This window comes from Amphiprion ocellaris, chromosome 16 (assembly GCF_022539595.1).
Source record: "Amphiprion ocellaris isolate individual 3 ecotype Okinawa chromosome 16, ASM2253959v1, whole genome shotgun sequence".
Lineage (NCBI taxonomy): Eukaryota > Metazoa > Chordata > Actinopteri > Pomacentridae > Amphiprion > Amphiprion ocellaris.
The window spans coordinates 14,061,050-14,074,660 of record NC_072781.1 but is presented as its reverse complement, the minus strand read 5'-3'; the positions used below and the strand labels follow the sequence as shown (position 1 = coordinate 14,074,660).

The 13,611-nt window shown below is 37.9% G+C and overlaps 1 protein-coding gene across 8 annotated transcripts in view; it reads left to right on the top strand.

Annotated features, from left to right (window-relative positions):
• The first annotated feature begins 514 nt into the window (after nucleotides 1-514).
• wdr27 (WD repeat domain 27) overlaps nucleotides 515-13,611 on the top strand; it is a 48,623-nt gene continuing 35,526 nt past the window's right edge. For 5 of the 8 annotated variants that reach the window (XR_008604360.1, XR_008604361.1, XM_055018567.1 and 2 more), the window contains exons 1-15: nucleotides 515-903; nucleotides 1,298-1,439; nucleotides 1,740-1,864; nucleotides 2,105-2,218; nucleotides 2,345-2,396; nucleotides 2,751-2,821; nucleotides 2,905-3,019; nucleotides 3,175-3,268; nucleotides 5,129-5,220; nucleotides 5,783-5,847; nucleotides 6,191-6,303; nucleotides 7,185-7,258; nucleotides 12,247-12,316; nucleotides 12,972-13,040; nucleotides 13,128-13,231. Coding sequence is in view for 6 of the 8 variants with exons in the window: in XM_055018567.1 (XP_054874542.1) it covers nucleotides 766-903; nucleotides 1,298-1,439; nucleotides 1,740-1,864; nucleotides 2,105-2,218; nucleotides 2,345-2,396; nucleotides 2,751-2,821; nucleotides 2,905-3,019; nucleotides 3,175-3,268; nucleotides 5,129-5,220; nucleotides 5,783-5,847; nucleotides 6,191-6,303; nucleotides 7,185-7,258; nucleotides 12,247-12,316; nucleotides 12,972-13,040; nucleotides 13,128-13,231 (1,438 nt within the window). In the remaining 2 variants the exon portion in view is untranslated. The remainder of the gene's footprint in view (nucleotides 904-1,297; nucleotides 1,440-1,739; nucleotides 1,865-2,104; nucleotides 2,219-2,344; nucleotides 2,397-2,750; nucleotides 2,822-2,904; nucleotides 3,020-3,174; nucleotides 3,269-5,128; nucleotides 5,221-5,782; nucleotides 5,848-6,190; nucleotides 6,304-7,184; nucleotides 7,259-12,246; nucleotides 12,317-12,971; nucleotides 13,041-13,127; nucleotides 13,232-13,611) is intronic. The other 3 variants (XM_023261811.3, XM_023261810.3, XM_023261809.3) reach the window with 3 other exon arrangements.

Sequence of the window (13,611 nt, the reverse complement as noted above, 5' to 3'; positions counted from 1 at the left end):
GATCAAAAAACATTTCCCAGTCTAAACCCGCAAGATTATCATCACAAAATTTTTGCAAAAATAATAGACCACTCATTCAACTATGTGTTTTGTTGGAATTTCAGAAACTATGATGAAAAATTATCTTTTCATTCGTATGGTAGTAGTCAGTAATATGTCAAACAGGAACACAGTATTTCCATGAACAGTGCTGCACACACGTGAACAGTAGCCGCCATCTTGCGGTGAAACTGAGAGGTACAAGCACAGATGAGTTGAAACAGAAGTCTCACTCTAACTATATTTTCAAATAACTCTAGGGTCAAACATATCATTGGCAACTCAAAAAGCGGCCAAATATACAGTCTTAAGAAATGTAGTGTAAAGACATATCTAAAACAGCATAGTTCTTTATGGCACTTGGTTTATCAAACAAACCGAGAGGCAGCAAAATGTTTACGTGACCACGGACAATGTTACAACTCATGAGTGAGAAGTTTTCTTGCATAGACGATCTGTCATTGTACGAGTCGGCGTGGTGTCTTAGCAACCTGTAGCATTTGTTGTCCTGAAACTAATGCGTCGAAGAATCTCCCGTTCCTCTTAAAGTTTGAATAATATACCCCAACTAATTTAACTTTTTATGAAGCAAACCTAACTGACGTACAGACTGTGGTTAAGAGTGATTCGTCAGCCACGTTTACCCGGAATTAACTTACATTATACTCGCTGCGACAACATACAAAACAACCGGTCGTGTCGCGGTTTATCCTGCCAGAGGTAGAAATGATGATAGAGAAGCTAAGTTTAGCTTGTGACAGACTGCTATCACACCAACAGCTAGCATGCTGCCAGCGTTACTGTGGCATACCACTGCATGGCAAGGATATGCTGATTTACAATAATATGGACGTACAACAGAAGGTTTGATGAGAAAGTTTTGAGAATTGTGTGTTGAAATACCGTACTATTGTTTGATTGTTATTGTTGTTAGCAAGCTACACTGTTTTGGCAAGTTGTAGCAAGCTATATGAAGCTTAATGTTAAAAAATAGTTTTGTTGTTGTTGCTGTATTGTGAGATATTGATTCATATAGAATGGCTTAATACTTACAATGTAGCAAGTAGAAATACATTTTATATTTTCGTTTTGGGGTGGCAAATAGAATATGATGTGATACTTACAATGCTGTGCTTATTCTTAATTATTTCAGGTATGGCCTGGAGATTAGTTTGACATAATCCTTGGGACTGCAATAGTAGACTGCATGAATTTGTTCAATGTATTGCCTATTTAACTAGAGTATGTTTGTTCTCAGTCCCTGCTGCTGACTGGCCACCATGGTGACATCAGTGCCATGACTTTTGGACAAGGAAGCAGACCTGTCATGCTTTGCTCTGCCTCTGCTGATTATATCATTGTCTGGGATATTGAACTGTGTGCAACGAGAACAAATGAGGGTAAAAGAAATTGCATGTGCAGTGAACTGCAGTCAACATTTTTCTCCCCTGTCAATGTCACATTAAACTATGTTGCTTTTGCTAAAAATCTGAACTCAACGTTTTTAGTAAGGTTATATAGCAACCTTGCTGCACGCATGGTACCATAGGTTGTACTGTGACTACAAGCATTCACTCTGAGTGAAAACCTTCACAAGCCTGCCATCTAGTGAAATATTAACAGATCAGTTCTTATGTCAAGTAGAGTCACTGACTTCTTTAGCTCTGAATATATACAGACTGATTTTTCTTCCTTTGCAGGTAAAATTGCAGCTGGAATAGTTATCGGAACTTTACTGGGTGAAGTCGTCCATCTTTCTTTCTGTTTCTCTGATGAACGAGTGGTTGCATGCTCAGGAAAAACTGCATATGTTCTCAGCTCAAAGGTACAACAAGATTAACATGTCACATGTTTCTTTTCATACACAAATATTGGTAAGTACATTTAGGCTCAAGGATTGTCTCATGCTACCTTTACAAATACTATACTTAAATATTTCACTTCTTTGTGAAGTTTGCCAACAGACATCTCTGTTAAAAGAGGTGTAATATTGTTTCCTTTATGGTAGTTTAGAAGTTGTAAAAGGTTTTTCTTATTCAGGTTTCCCTGATGTTTTTCATGTCAGAGACAGGAAGTGATCTCTGCCTTGACTGGCCATCTGGGCCCCTTAACATCAGCAGAGTTCTGTCCCTGGAATAAAGATATTCTTGTCACCACGTCTGAGGACCGCACCTTCAAGGTAGTTACGTAGGATTCACGCTTTTGGTTTAGTGAGAACGATGTGGGTTGGTTGGTTACAGAACTAATGCCAAGTATTGCACACATTTTGCTTTAGTTTGCAGTGACTTGCTTTGTCTTCTTTCAGGTTTGGGATTTAAAAACAGAAGCTGTTGTCCATCAGTCATTCGTGCTTTCAGGTATGATATGACTGTTTTCAATCATGTTTGAGCAAATTAGTTTCCCTGTAACCAGCATCCATTTAAGGATGACACCTAAAGAAAGGCCTGCCTTCACCCATTGAAATGTGCACAATGGAGGTGATAAATTTACAAGTACTATTTGAAATTAACATCTGTTGTTATTTAAATTTTCTGTGAGTATTAAAATACAGTTTTGGAGTCTTTCAAACTTTTAGCACTGCTAAGATTTAAATATAAAGTGTTTTAAAGTGATGCAAATTTCAAATGGTATGTTTGGTATAGTGACTTATTTAGAGCAGCAGGGGTCCAGCAAAATGACTGACAATAACTTCAACTTCTTCAATTCTTTAGCCACACCACTGCTCAGCGTGTTCTTCTTGGAGGATGATAGGCAGCTGATTACTGGCTCAACTGATGGACAGGTCAGTGACTGAGACACGCATCACCTAAATGCTTAAAATTCCAACTGAAATTTCACAGGCTCTGTGACATCGGTTTGTTTCAGGTGTGGTGCTTTTCTCTCAGTGTTGACGGTAAGTGTCACCTGGTGGCTAAAATGGACATTCAGAAGATGGAAAAGAGACATCAAATGCAGCAAGAGGCTGTGAGCCAACAAGCAGGTGATGCTACAAACTAACAGTGACAGAGACGGTGTAGTGGAAGCAGATCGAGGAGGATTTTGATGAAAGATCTAAAAAGATAAAATATCTCATTCAGCTGCCTGGACAAGTTCACTTAATCACTTTCACACTACTTTTTGGATGTTTTCTTCCAGCAGTTGCTGAACAATCAGCTGTGGAGACTTCTAAACCTGTCATCAAAATGGCTTTATGTGGTTCATCAACGGATACTAATACTGACCATAAAAAGTAAGTATTAGAGTTTAGCTGGAGTCGCTGCAGAAGTGATAACCTGATGCTTTAGGCCACATTTTTAGTATTGTTTGACTTCCTGGAGCATTTCCTTTGAATTTGTAGACCTGCATTACCTGTTACAAGATGGATGGATGAGTAGATGAAGTTGGATCATATTATGTTTAAGAGGTGTGCTTTACTTCATTCATTAGTCACAAGAAATCTCAAGGTCCAAGGTGGACTTTGTAGTGTCAGCACAGAGATCAGTCTCACTCACTCACTCAATCTCCAGAGCTCCAGATGGACTGATAGGTCTTATTTTTCGACTTAACCACAAGGAAGGTCTGTTTTACTTCATTTGTGACAGGGATTCGTAATATTGAAGTGAGGCATGATACTGTCTGTAATGTAAGTATTCTCAAGGGCTCAATTTTGTTCATATTTCCACAAAGTACAAATTGTATGTGATCCAGGAAAATATTACGAAAGCAATTCAAACACAGTTGTCATGAAAAGAATACAAGAAAAAACTGCATTTTTCTGTCATTAGGGCTATATAGATGTTATACTGTCACAAAAGCCTGGAAAAAATTCTTCAACTAAATGGCACATCTTTATGGGCTAATTGCTGCACGTGTCCGCACAGTCACACACACACACACACACACACACACACACACACACACACACACACACACACACACACAAAAAAAACATCACAGAGGACTTCACACATCACAGGAAACTGCAGTCTCATTGCATAAACTGTTTCAGACTGTTAAAACATTTGATGTTATGACAGGAAGCAGGCACTTACACAGCACAGACATAACTCTCTTTGTATTTTGTGGACCACTGGAATGAAATGGACGTTGAATCCTGATGCTAAGGAAAGCATGTGATCTCATAGCAGTATCTATAACTTCTTTACTGTTAACCCAAACTTCAGCTTTAGACCAAAAATTTCATTTACTGCATGATGTCTGTCTGCAACCACTGTTTTACTAACTTTCATTTAATGGTCTTAAAGAAATAACATTTTTTGCTGAAGTGTTTCACGGGAGATTACTTGCTTCACACCCCACAGAACTGACCTATTTTAACTGTTAAAGTGTAGTAATGAGTGATGTAATCATTGCATGACAGTCTGGTTATGACCAAGAAGTAAAAAGTACACCTTAGCTTGAAAAAGCATGACATTTCACCTGAATATTTAACATACCATCTACTTTTCTGTGACTCTTTGTCAAGATTTTTTTCTTGCACCTGTATCTAACAAACATGCCTTCTGCTAATGCTATTACTTTGAAGAGACTATGTGTAGAATTTATAATTTAGGCTTTGGCGCCCCAAGAATGACAGTCGAAAAGATACTATGAAATACAGCAGTGAACACGTCATTTTTCCACAAACAAAAGCGTTTACCTGTGGAGCAATTTAAACGATACAATAACCAAATTAAAATTCCACACATAATGGCTTTAATGGTCTCCATCCTGTACAAAAGCACTGCTCAGCATGAAAGTAATGATGCACTAAAATGTAAAACTTGTATACTGTAAATTATCCACAATATCATAACCCCAGCATGTAGCTCAGAGCAGGAAGCGGATAAAACAGGACAGTTCCTTTCTACACTGTGTGGCAGTAGTTTCCAGCTACTTGGTGTGTGTAGTTTAGACTACATGAAGCCAAAGGAAACTTGAAGAAAACCCTATAGTCTTATAGTGTGCATGCCTTGCCACTCCATCACATCAGTATGTTTTTCTTTAGTATGTGGTTTCGTTGTCTTTCCCCCAAATGATCTGAAAAAATGCTTTTGAGGGAAATCCTGTAACCTTATTTTTCCATATGTTTCTCTGTGGGCCCCCGCAGAGACAACAGCTGGTTTTGTATTGGAAGCTCCGATGGCCTATATGTAGTGGATTTGGCCACTTCAGAACTCGTAACGGCACTGTATTTCAAAGGTAGGCTGCTAGTGGTGTGGTTTCTTCAAATGCTTTTTTAAAAAACCCAGTGATTGATATCAAACTCTAGGAGAATGACACGACTTCCTACAAAGGCAGTAAAGTGCTTACCTAAGCATAAAAGTCGGAATTCATCAATTGTACAAATACTGTGCCTATGTGAGTTACAGATTTGTCCTCCGTGTTTCAACAGTAGCTGCTCTCTCAAAAAAGTAGCGCTGATCTGTTGCTGCCTTGGTACATTTTACAAACATTTCCAGGCAATGTGACTTTCTGCAATGATAAGATGTTGCATGTGATTGTATATCTTTAGACGCAACCTTAAATATAGCTTTCACAAGTGAAACATTTGTCAGATGCTTCTTAAGGATCATGGAAAGAACAAATCGTGCTTTCCTATTTTGTTACTCCTATTTTGTGATTTATGTATGTTTTACTGATGTGTTATTGATGTATATAACGATAGTATATGTTTGCTCACATTCATGGTCCAAATGCCCCTGGTGCAAATGAACTGGAAACTTGATGCAGCCAAACACATAACTGATGTTAATTCCTCTAGATTACCCCAACCTGAGCATCAGAATGGCTGGGTCATGGTCAATATCACCAGGGAGCAATAACTCTGTGAGTAATTCCCGTAAAATCCTGATAAACAAGATTAAGTCAGCAAATTTTAAGCATTAGGTCACTGAATTGCCTTTTACCTTCTATAATTCAATTGTTGTCTTATGTAATATTGACTCAGGATGCTTGTAATCAATTCCTAATCTTATTTTTCTTTTGTTGCAACTGTAACCACTGAGATCAGTTCCTTCTAAGTAACTTGATGAATGTGGAGTTTTTCATTGTCTTTCCAATTGTAATTTTACTGTTTGGAGTGCTTCTATGCATAAACTTTGGTGTTTTTGTAATGCAACTTTTAGAACTTTATGTTTTCTGTTTTATGATTTAATTTTTTTCCACACAGATGTTGGTTTTAGTGAGCTCTTTGTTTACTCCAAATGTGGTTCTGTTGGAGTTGCGTCTGTGTGACTTCGGGCAGATCCGGGCTGGTGGTGAAGGCTTTTCGGTGTTTCCAAGGTAAATCCTGAGTTAAAGGAAAATACTAAGTGACGCTACAGTATTGTGATCTCCTCAAGTGACATTTTTAAATTTTTTTATATCAAAACAGCTCCATTAGTAAAAGGCCAGGGTCTTGCTCAGGGGCACTATCTCAGCTGAAGTATTCTGATTGTGAAATCCCATATGATGAAACAGTCCATGAATGGCACAAATAAGAGAAAACAACAGGTTTTCTGTTGCTCACGTAATCATTTGGTTGAAGCCAGGAATTGCTCTGCTCCATGACTGACTGAATGCTGTGAATATTTTTTATATGTCTTAACTTTTAAATGTGCATAGGTTTTCCAGAATTATACTTACTACCCTCATAATTACATCGCTTTATAAATGCCAAAACTTTTAAATCGTCCTCGGAGGAAGAAACAAAATTCATTCAGGTATTGCTTGTGCCTCCATAAATGATTACTTAGCAAAGTCCAGCAGCACCAGTAAGTGCTAATTTCATCATCTTTATACGTTTTTCTACTTTAACAAATTTGCAATTTATGAGCCAAAGCACAATCATGTCAGCTTGTTAGAACTTGCAAAAACAATAGACTTACAGACTTGTCTTACTTACTCTCAGGTACTGGTCATCTGACTCACCAGCAGTACGACATATGAGTGTGGCCTGTTTTCCAGTTGGCCTCCTGCCTGTAATGCTTTCTGACTCTGACATTTCCACATTAACTTGCTCTAATATAACCATTCATGCCACCATCTGTTCTTTCATGAGTCGACAATATCATGGTACTGAGAATTCGAAGGACTAATAATCCATAACGATGGAGGTGGAAAATGCTGTGCTCCTTCATTTCCAGTAACTCTTTTCCCCCGTTTCACCCCTCCCTTGTTTTCAGTGCTCCCCCACTGCTTGACTCTCCTCTGAAAGTTGAGTTAAAGAAGAAGGAACCCAACCATCCTAAAAAGAAAGGTCAGCATCTCTGTAGCTGTCTGAGCACTCACTCACTAACCTCTCACCAATGTTTATTCACATATAATAAAACGGGGCAACTGCTGTTTGATGACTTTGGGTTTTAAAAGTATGACCTATTATATAGTTCACTCTATGACTGGCTTGTTGTCTGTTTTTCTTGGCCACAGATGGTTCTCTTAAACTGTACTTGTAGGTTTATAAAAGTCTTTTTGGCTATTACAAGAGCTGCTAAAACATCCTCATTAACTGTAAGTATAGTCTATGTATAAGATTCTATCCTTTGCATTGTGCTGAGTGTGGATGCACTTATTATTACATTCCCTATAGTTTTCATTTGCAACATCAACAGGTTTTTAAAAGTATGCATCAGTAAAAGAGCAGCACATTTCAAGTGATTCTATCACATTAACCCACTTTTGTTGTGTGCTTGCTTCATGCAGTGTTGTATTGGTAAAGTGAGCCGTTCTGTGTTTCTTTGGTGTATCATTAGGACCTGGCAGCTTGAAACCATTCTGCTGGAGACCTACCATATACTGAGGTTTACATGTTGCTCTTACAGAGAGTTAGTGCTGAGAAAGCCAGTATTAGCTGGGCTCCCCACAGCTGGAGTTAAGGGATTTGCCAGTGCCAGACTATGTAGGGGATCTTCAAGGAAGTCTAGCAGTGCCGTTTGTCTGCAACGTCAGACCAAAAACCACAAACGTTTACAGACTAACCCACCATGCTGCCCCCATGCATCTCTGTACTCTTAAAGATATCTGCAGTATTGTATACAAATTCCACCATAAACCTCTGAGACTCCCAGAAAGGAAAATGTTCTTCCATTGTAAGTCTGGCACAAGTCTGAAGGATCTTTTTTTTAAAGAGCTGTGAGTGCAGATTAGATATCTGTTGTCACGTCAAATTGCTATGTAACATAATCATGAAGTGAACCAGGACTGTTGGCTCTTTGAGATAATGATAATCAGCTGCCATTACTTTTTGTATGATGTGTTGTATAAATTCCTGGGTCTTGCTGCCTGGATTAAGTTGTTTTATAGTTCGGATTACCAAAACAGCAGTTAGCACTGAATAACCTTGATTGCATGTTCATAGTTCACTTTGATTCCCTTTTTAAAATACCAGCAAACATGAAAATAGGGATAAACTGATTCACTAGCATTTCTTGGTCAGGAATTAGTAAATTTATTGGACGTTAAGGGTACTGTAATTTGCTTTAATTGATACAAATAAGACATGATTTTGAAAAGAAATCTGAAGTGAATGACTGCTGCAAGACATTGTTTTACTTTGACATGACATAGAGCATGAAGCATTAGTGTCAGCTTTGTCTTTCAAAGCTTTTTGGGTAGAATGAAATGAGAAAACAATCTGTGAGGGACAAGAAAGTTTGAGGCTTTAGTATGACTCACCAGATGTAGACTTCAAGTATAAACCTGCCACTTAAGCCATACATTTCAGGAAATTTTCCCCTCCTCTTCTGCTATGTATGCTTTATCATTTTTAACATGCACTTCACTACAGGAAACAATACCAACAACCTCTATGTTAGCAAACAGCATGTAAAAAATTTCAAGCTTAGCTGAAGATTTGTATCGTGCAAGTCTTGCTTTGTTTGGTGAATTAGCCATTTTAATGACAGTGCTCGCCTACTTGCATGCAAATGTTCCCACAGAACTATTCCACAGTAAGTTTTTTGCAAGGGCACCATCCCTACATCCTGGGCTTTGCACAGCCCAAGTCAACAGTGATTGCTTTAAAGAGGTACAAATATGCTACATTTTTTTCCCTCTAGCAGAGTACTGACATCCAACCAGACCATTCTGCAGCTCTGACACAGCTCTGTGGAGATAGGTCCAACTATGCAAAACTAATGAAGTCTTGACTAGTTCAGTTTGAATGAAAGCGAAAAGTCTCTCATGCTTGTAAGTATTGCTAAACTTGGCACTGTTTACAGTGGCTTCATTATTGTTCTGTGCCCCTAATAAACACCCAGTTCTCTGTTTATATATTTTAGTAGTAATACAGTGGTGAATTCTTCATCCCATTTGTGCAGTTTCCCTTAATGTACATGTCCCATATGGTCAGCATATGGTTCAGACACCATTCCTATTGTTGTCAGACCCATATATGTAGGCCATTTCCCACTTGCCTTAACATGTACTGTATCTGTATCCAGATAGCTTTTCTGGATAAAGCAAAGTGTATATTATGAGGTGCAAATGCACGCAGAGCACATCAGCCTCAGAATGCAATCACATCAGTAATACCACATATGGAGGTGGTCAGGCTTGTACTCAGTTTGGATCTCAGTGAACTGCAAATGCCAACTCCATATTGGCCACTTCTGAGGAAAAAAGCACAAGGTGAAAGGTCATCTGACGCTGACTTTTCCTGCTAGCACAAAGGCTACAAGTTGTAGTAGTTGTGTTGTTAAATTGAGATCACTTTAATAAAATGTAAATGAAATGCTTTATGGATCAGATGTCATTATCCAGGTAATGTGTCCAGATACGGATCACATGACAATACCAGGTGTAACCAGGTGAGCCTTACTTTGGCTCCATATTTGTAACTCCTGTCATTTTTCAGCCATTGTGCTTCTGGTGCCTTTTCACTTCTATTCTCATTCCTTTCTACTACTGTGTGCCCCACTTTTCACAGGCCAGTAAAGCAGTAACTCATACCACAGACTCATGGTCATAGCCAAAATATATTTGATATACATAGATGTATAGACTTTCCCTGCCATGGTTTATACGTTTTTAGAAGCTTGAATTATTTTGAATTTTTCTTGGGCCACATTCAACTAACTCAGAGGGAGGTCTGAGTTTTGCCATTCACTGCTCTCAGACTGTGAACGAGATTTAGTGGAACAGACTTTTTGAAAAATCCCATTTCCTATAATCACCAATATAATGCACATTTTATGCTGTTAATGCTAATAATCACGTGCAATTGCTGGTCCCACAGGTGCAAACCCAAACACTGTGGACAACCCACCTTGTGTGCTGTATGACTGTAGACGTAACCTTATTATAACAATTATGTCTTTTGGCTGTTTTAGCTGTTGCATTCAAAGTTAAACATCTTGGTGTTTTGAGGTACACTGAATGATTTCAGTGTTATGAAATATTTTTGAATAATTTTTTTTCATTAAGCTAAATCTCACATAATGAGAGCTGTAAAAGGAGCACAGAGCAAACTGCTGTGATTTTATGCAGATATGACTCGACTTGGAAATTTGTCTGAAAGTCTCACTTTGCTTCAAATAGCGTCTGGTGTAAAGTCAGCGTAAATTATGAGATTTTTACTGCCCCATAAAACTAAATGACCATTATATATCAGCAGGGGGTCAATAGGGCTGTGGAGCAATGCCAGGTGATTGCGTCCTCAGGTAATTAGATCGCTGGCCCTAAAGGCTTAGTTTTCTGCATAAAATCTGCTCTGGATCAAAATCTGCATGAAAACGACCAGTGTCACAAGACCTTACACTGTCAAGCCCTCAAGGTCTTTGCTAATTGAAACTATACAGTACCCCTTTGACCTACATTAAATATCAAGTTCACTGAAGGTTTTTCATTTGCTTTGTAAACATCTGGTAGTAAAAAAAGACATCTTCATGAAAAAAATTGGAGCTAGACAAGGTAAAAAAAAGTTAAATAACAATATTGCTTCCATAGAAACACAGCATGAATAGCATCAAGAGTAGTCCTCTTTGGGGATGAACAGACAGACGAAACAACTTGTACCTAGCATGTACCTCAAATTTAAACTCAAAATCCAATTGATGTCAAGCATACTTTGCAGGAAAATAACCTTCAAGCCAAAGCTGTAGTGAACATTGGCACTGCTGATCAAAGATGAAAAGCACTTCCAGATAAGAGAAGACTGAAAAGAGATCCAGATGGGTTTCTTTTGTTTTCGACGGGGTGGTTTTCCTTACTTAAACATCTTTATTATTGTCTTCTGACTTTGCCACCACTGTATTGTACAAGAGCCTAAAAAGGATTGATTTATAGGCAGTTGAGCCTGGTTTGCAGTTCAAGTTTTGTACATTTTAAGATATATAGTCAGATGAAAACTACTGACTTGTGATGTGCCAGCTGTTGGCAACTTTACTGTAAGATGGTAGTGGGTTTTTTTTGTTTTGTTTTCTTCTCAGGTTCACTTGCGGTGAAATCGGTCAAAATGATGAATTATTCACATCAGTCACATTGATGTGTTTACAGCACATCAGTCAGAATCCGACAACAGCACCCATCAGTCTGTGTTTTTCAGCTTCATGTTCAATAGTAATTTTTCACTAACCTGCAATACCTTACAAAGTAAAGTACTGACAGTTTCTTGCATGGGAAGAGGTCAAACTCATTTACTATTTAGAAGTTTTGTTTGCCCACTAAAGTAATCTAAAGTAATTACCTAAAGTAATCCTAGAAAAATACACATTTGCAGGCTAATTTCTGGTTTGATGATAAACTAGTGTTGAATTGCAGTCAAGGCTGTAAACCAATTCTGTATATATATAAAAATATATTTTGTTTTGTGTTTTTTTTTTTGTTTTTTTTTTTGATGCAACTTAAGTTGCCGCTCTGAGATTATGTGACTTCTTCTTACTGTGCCTGTGTTTGACAGGAGAATAGTTTTTGGAAAACTTCACACATTTTAATGGCTATGGAAAAAGTGAGCTCATTGTAATATAGGAAAGGCACTGACAGAGAACAGGGAGCAGGATGAACCATCCCACAGTTTGTTGCTGATGCACTTAATGCTCACAGCACAGAGTGATCACCCAGTAATCTCAAACCCTCCTTGTCTAGCATAACTCGTGAAACCCTCCAGTATAATGATTAACTGTATTGTAATAATAGGAATATGTAACATGTAGTCCTTTGTAAATAGGCTGTTTCTTTTCAGTATATCTAGTATTTATTGCGCAGGAACTTGTGTCTTCCATTCTCTGACCATCTTATCTTTTCACAAAGCAGGTATAAAGGACCAGCCTTTGGTTTTCCACACAAAAGTGAAGTCATCTGGATACACCAGTGCCCCAAGGTATGTTAGAGAAGTAAGTTTTTGCTCTATAGAAAATGAAATGACAGTTTATTAGAATATTTAAAAAATGAACAAACAGCAACTATTCAAGAAACTGTAGAGATATTTTTTCACATACTGTATCTATGGGCTACATCAGTTGGAGGAGCACAACACTAATATTAGAGACTCTAAGCAGTACTGTTTGAAGCAACAGCTACGATGATCCAAAAAAAAGTTCCACTTTGTATATTGTGATTCTGTGCAGACTCTTTCACATATTGCAGCATATGGCATATTAGTCCTTCTTCTGTATAGCAGGGCTACAATACCAGACAGTGTTAAGACAGAATTGCACATACGTAAAATGGGGGAAAAAAATCATTCTCAGACGATGTAGCCTTCCTTTCAGCCATCACTGAGTCTCTGTTATTGTTTCAGTGACTCTCAGGACTGCCCATATGAACATGTATCACAGATGTTACTGTTAAACAATTTAGATAAAAGACATCCACCAAATGCCCTCTGTCATAGCACTTGACTTTTATAGGGCACTTACCTCTTACCCTTACCACTCTAAAAAACCTCTCTTAAAAAGTAAAATTTAAATGTATTTTGATGGAACAAATGAATAGATATATGAAAAATTACAAGAATTTTTGTTTTTGTTTTTCAGAATGACAATGTTTTCACCCAAAACAAATGTTCAGAAGATTTCTTCCCCTAAAAAGGCTCACAAAAAAACGTAAGCAGTTCAGCTTACTTTCATTGAGATACACTATCCAGAAATTGGATTTTTCATGTGATTGCTTAACATGCTTTTGTCATTTAGAGGTTTACTCCACAGAGATTACCCAGCAGACAGTGCGGCACCAACTATTCCATGTATTGATTTAAGCGTTGCCGGCAAACAAGTCTCATGCCTTCAGTATTCAGGTAAATCAATTATAATAATTCTTTCTTTTTGACACGCATTCAGCCAAGCTGTTTTCCTGTTTTACCATTGGTAACATCAAAATCAAAAATGAATAAAGATGAGTAGACAGAGACAAAAGGAAAAGGATCTAAAGTTTTGCACTCAGAAATAGATTCTTTGAACTTTATTCGATGTTGACTGATGGACACTGACTAGATTTGTTGTTGTAACTGCTCTGTTTATGTGGTAGTCTATCCATCCCAAACCCTCAAATGGTCCTGTGTCAGGTACATACAATAATACTCCATAATTCTACAACATGGATGCACTGAATAAGGACATACATGTATTTGAAATGCAGACTACGTGGAGCTTGAATTCACAATATTTTATTACCACC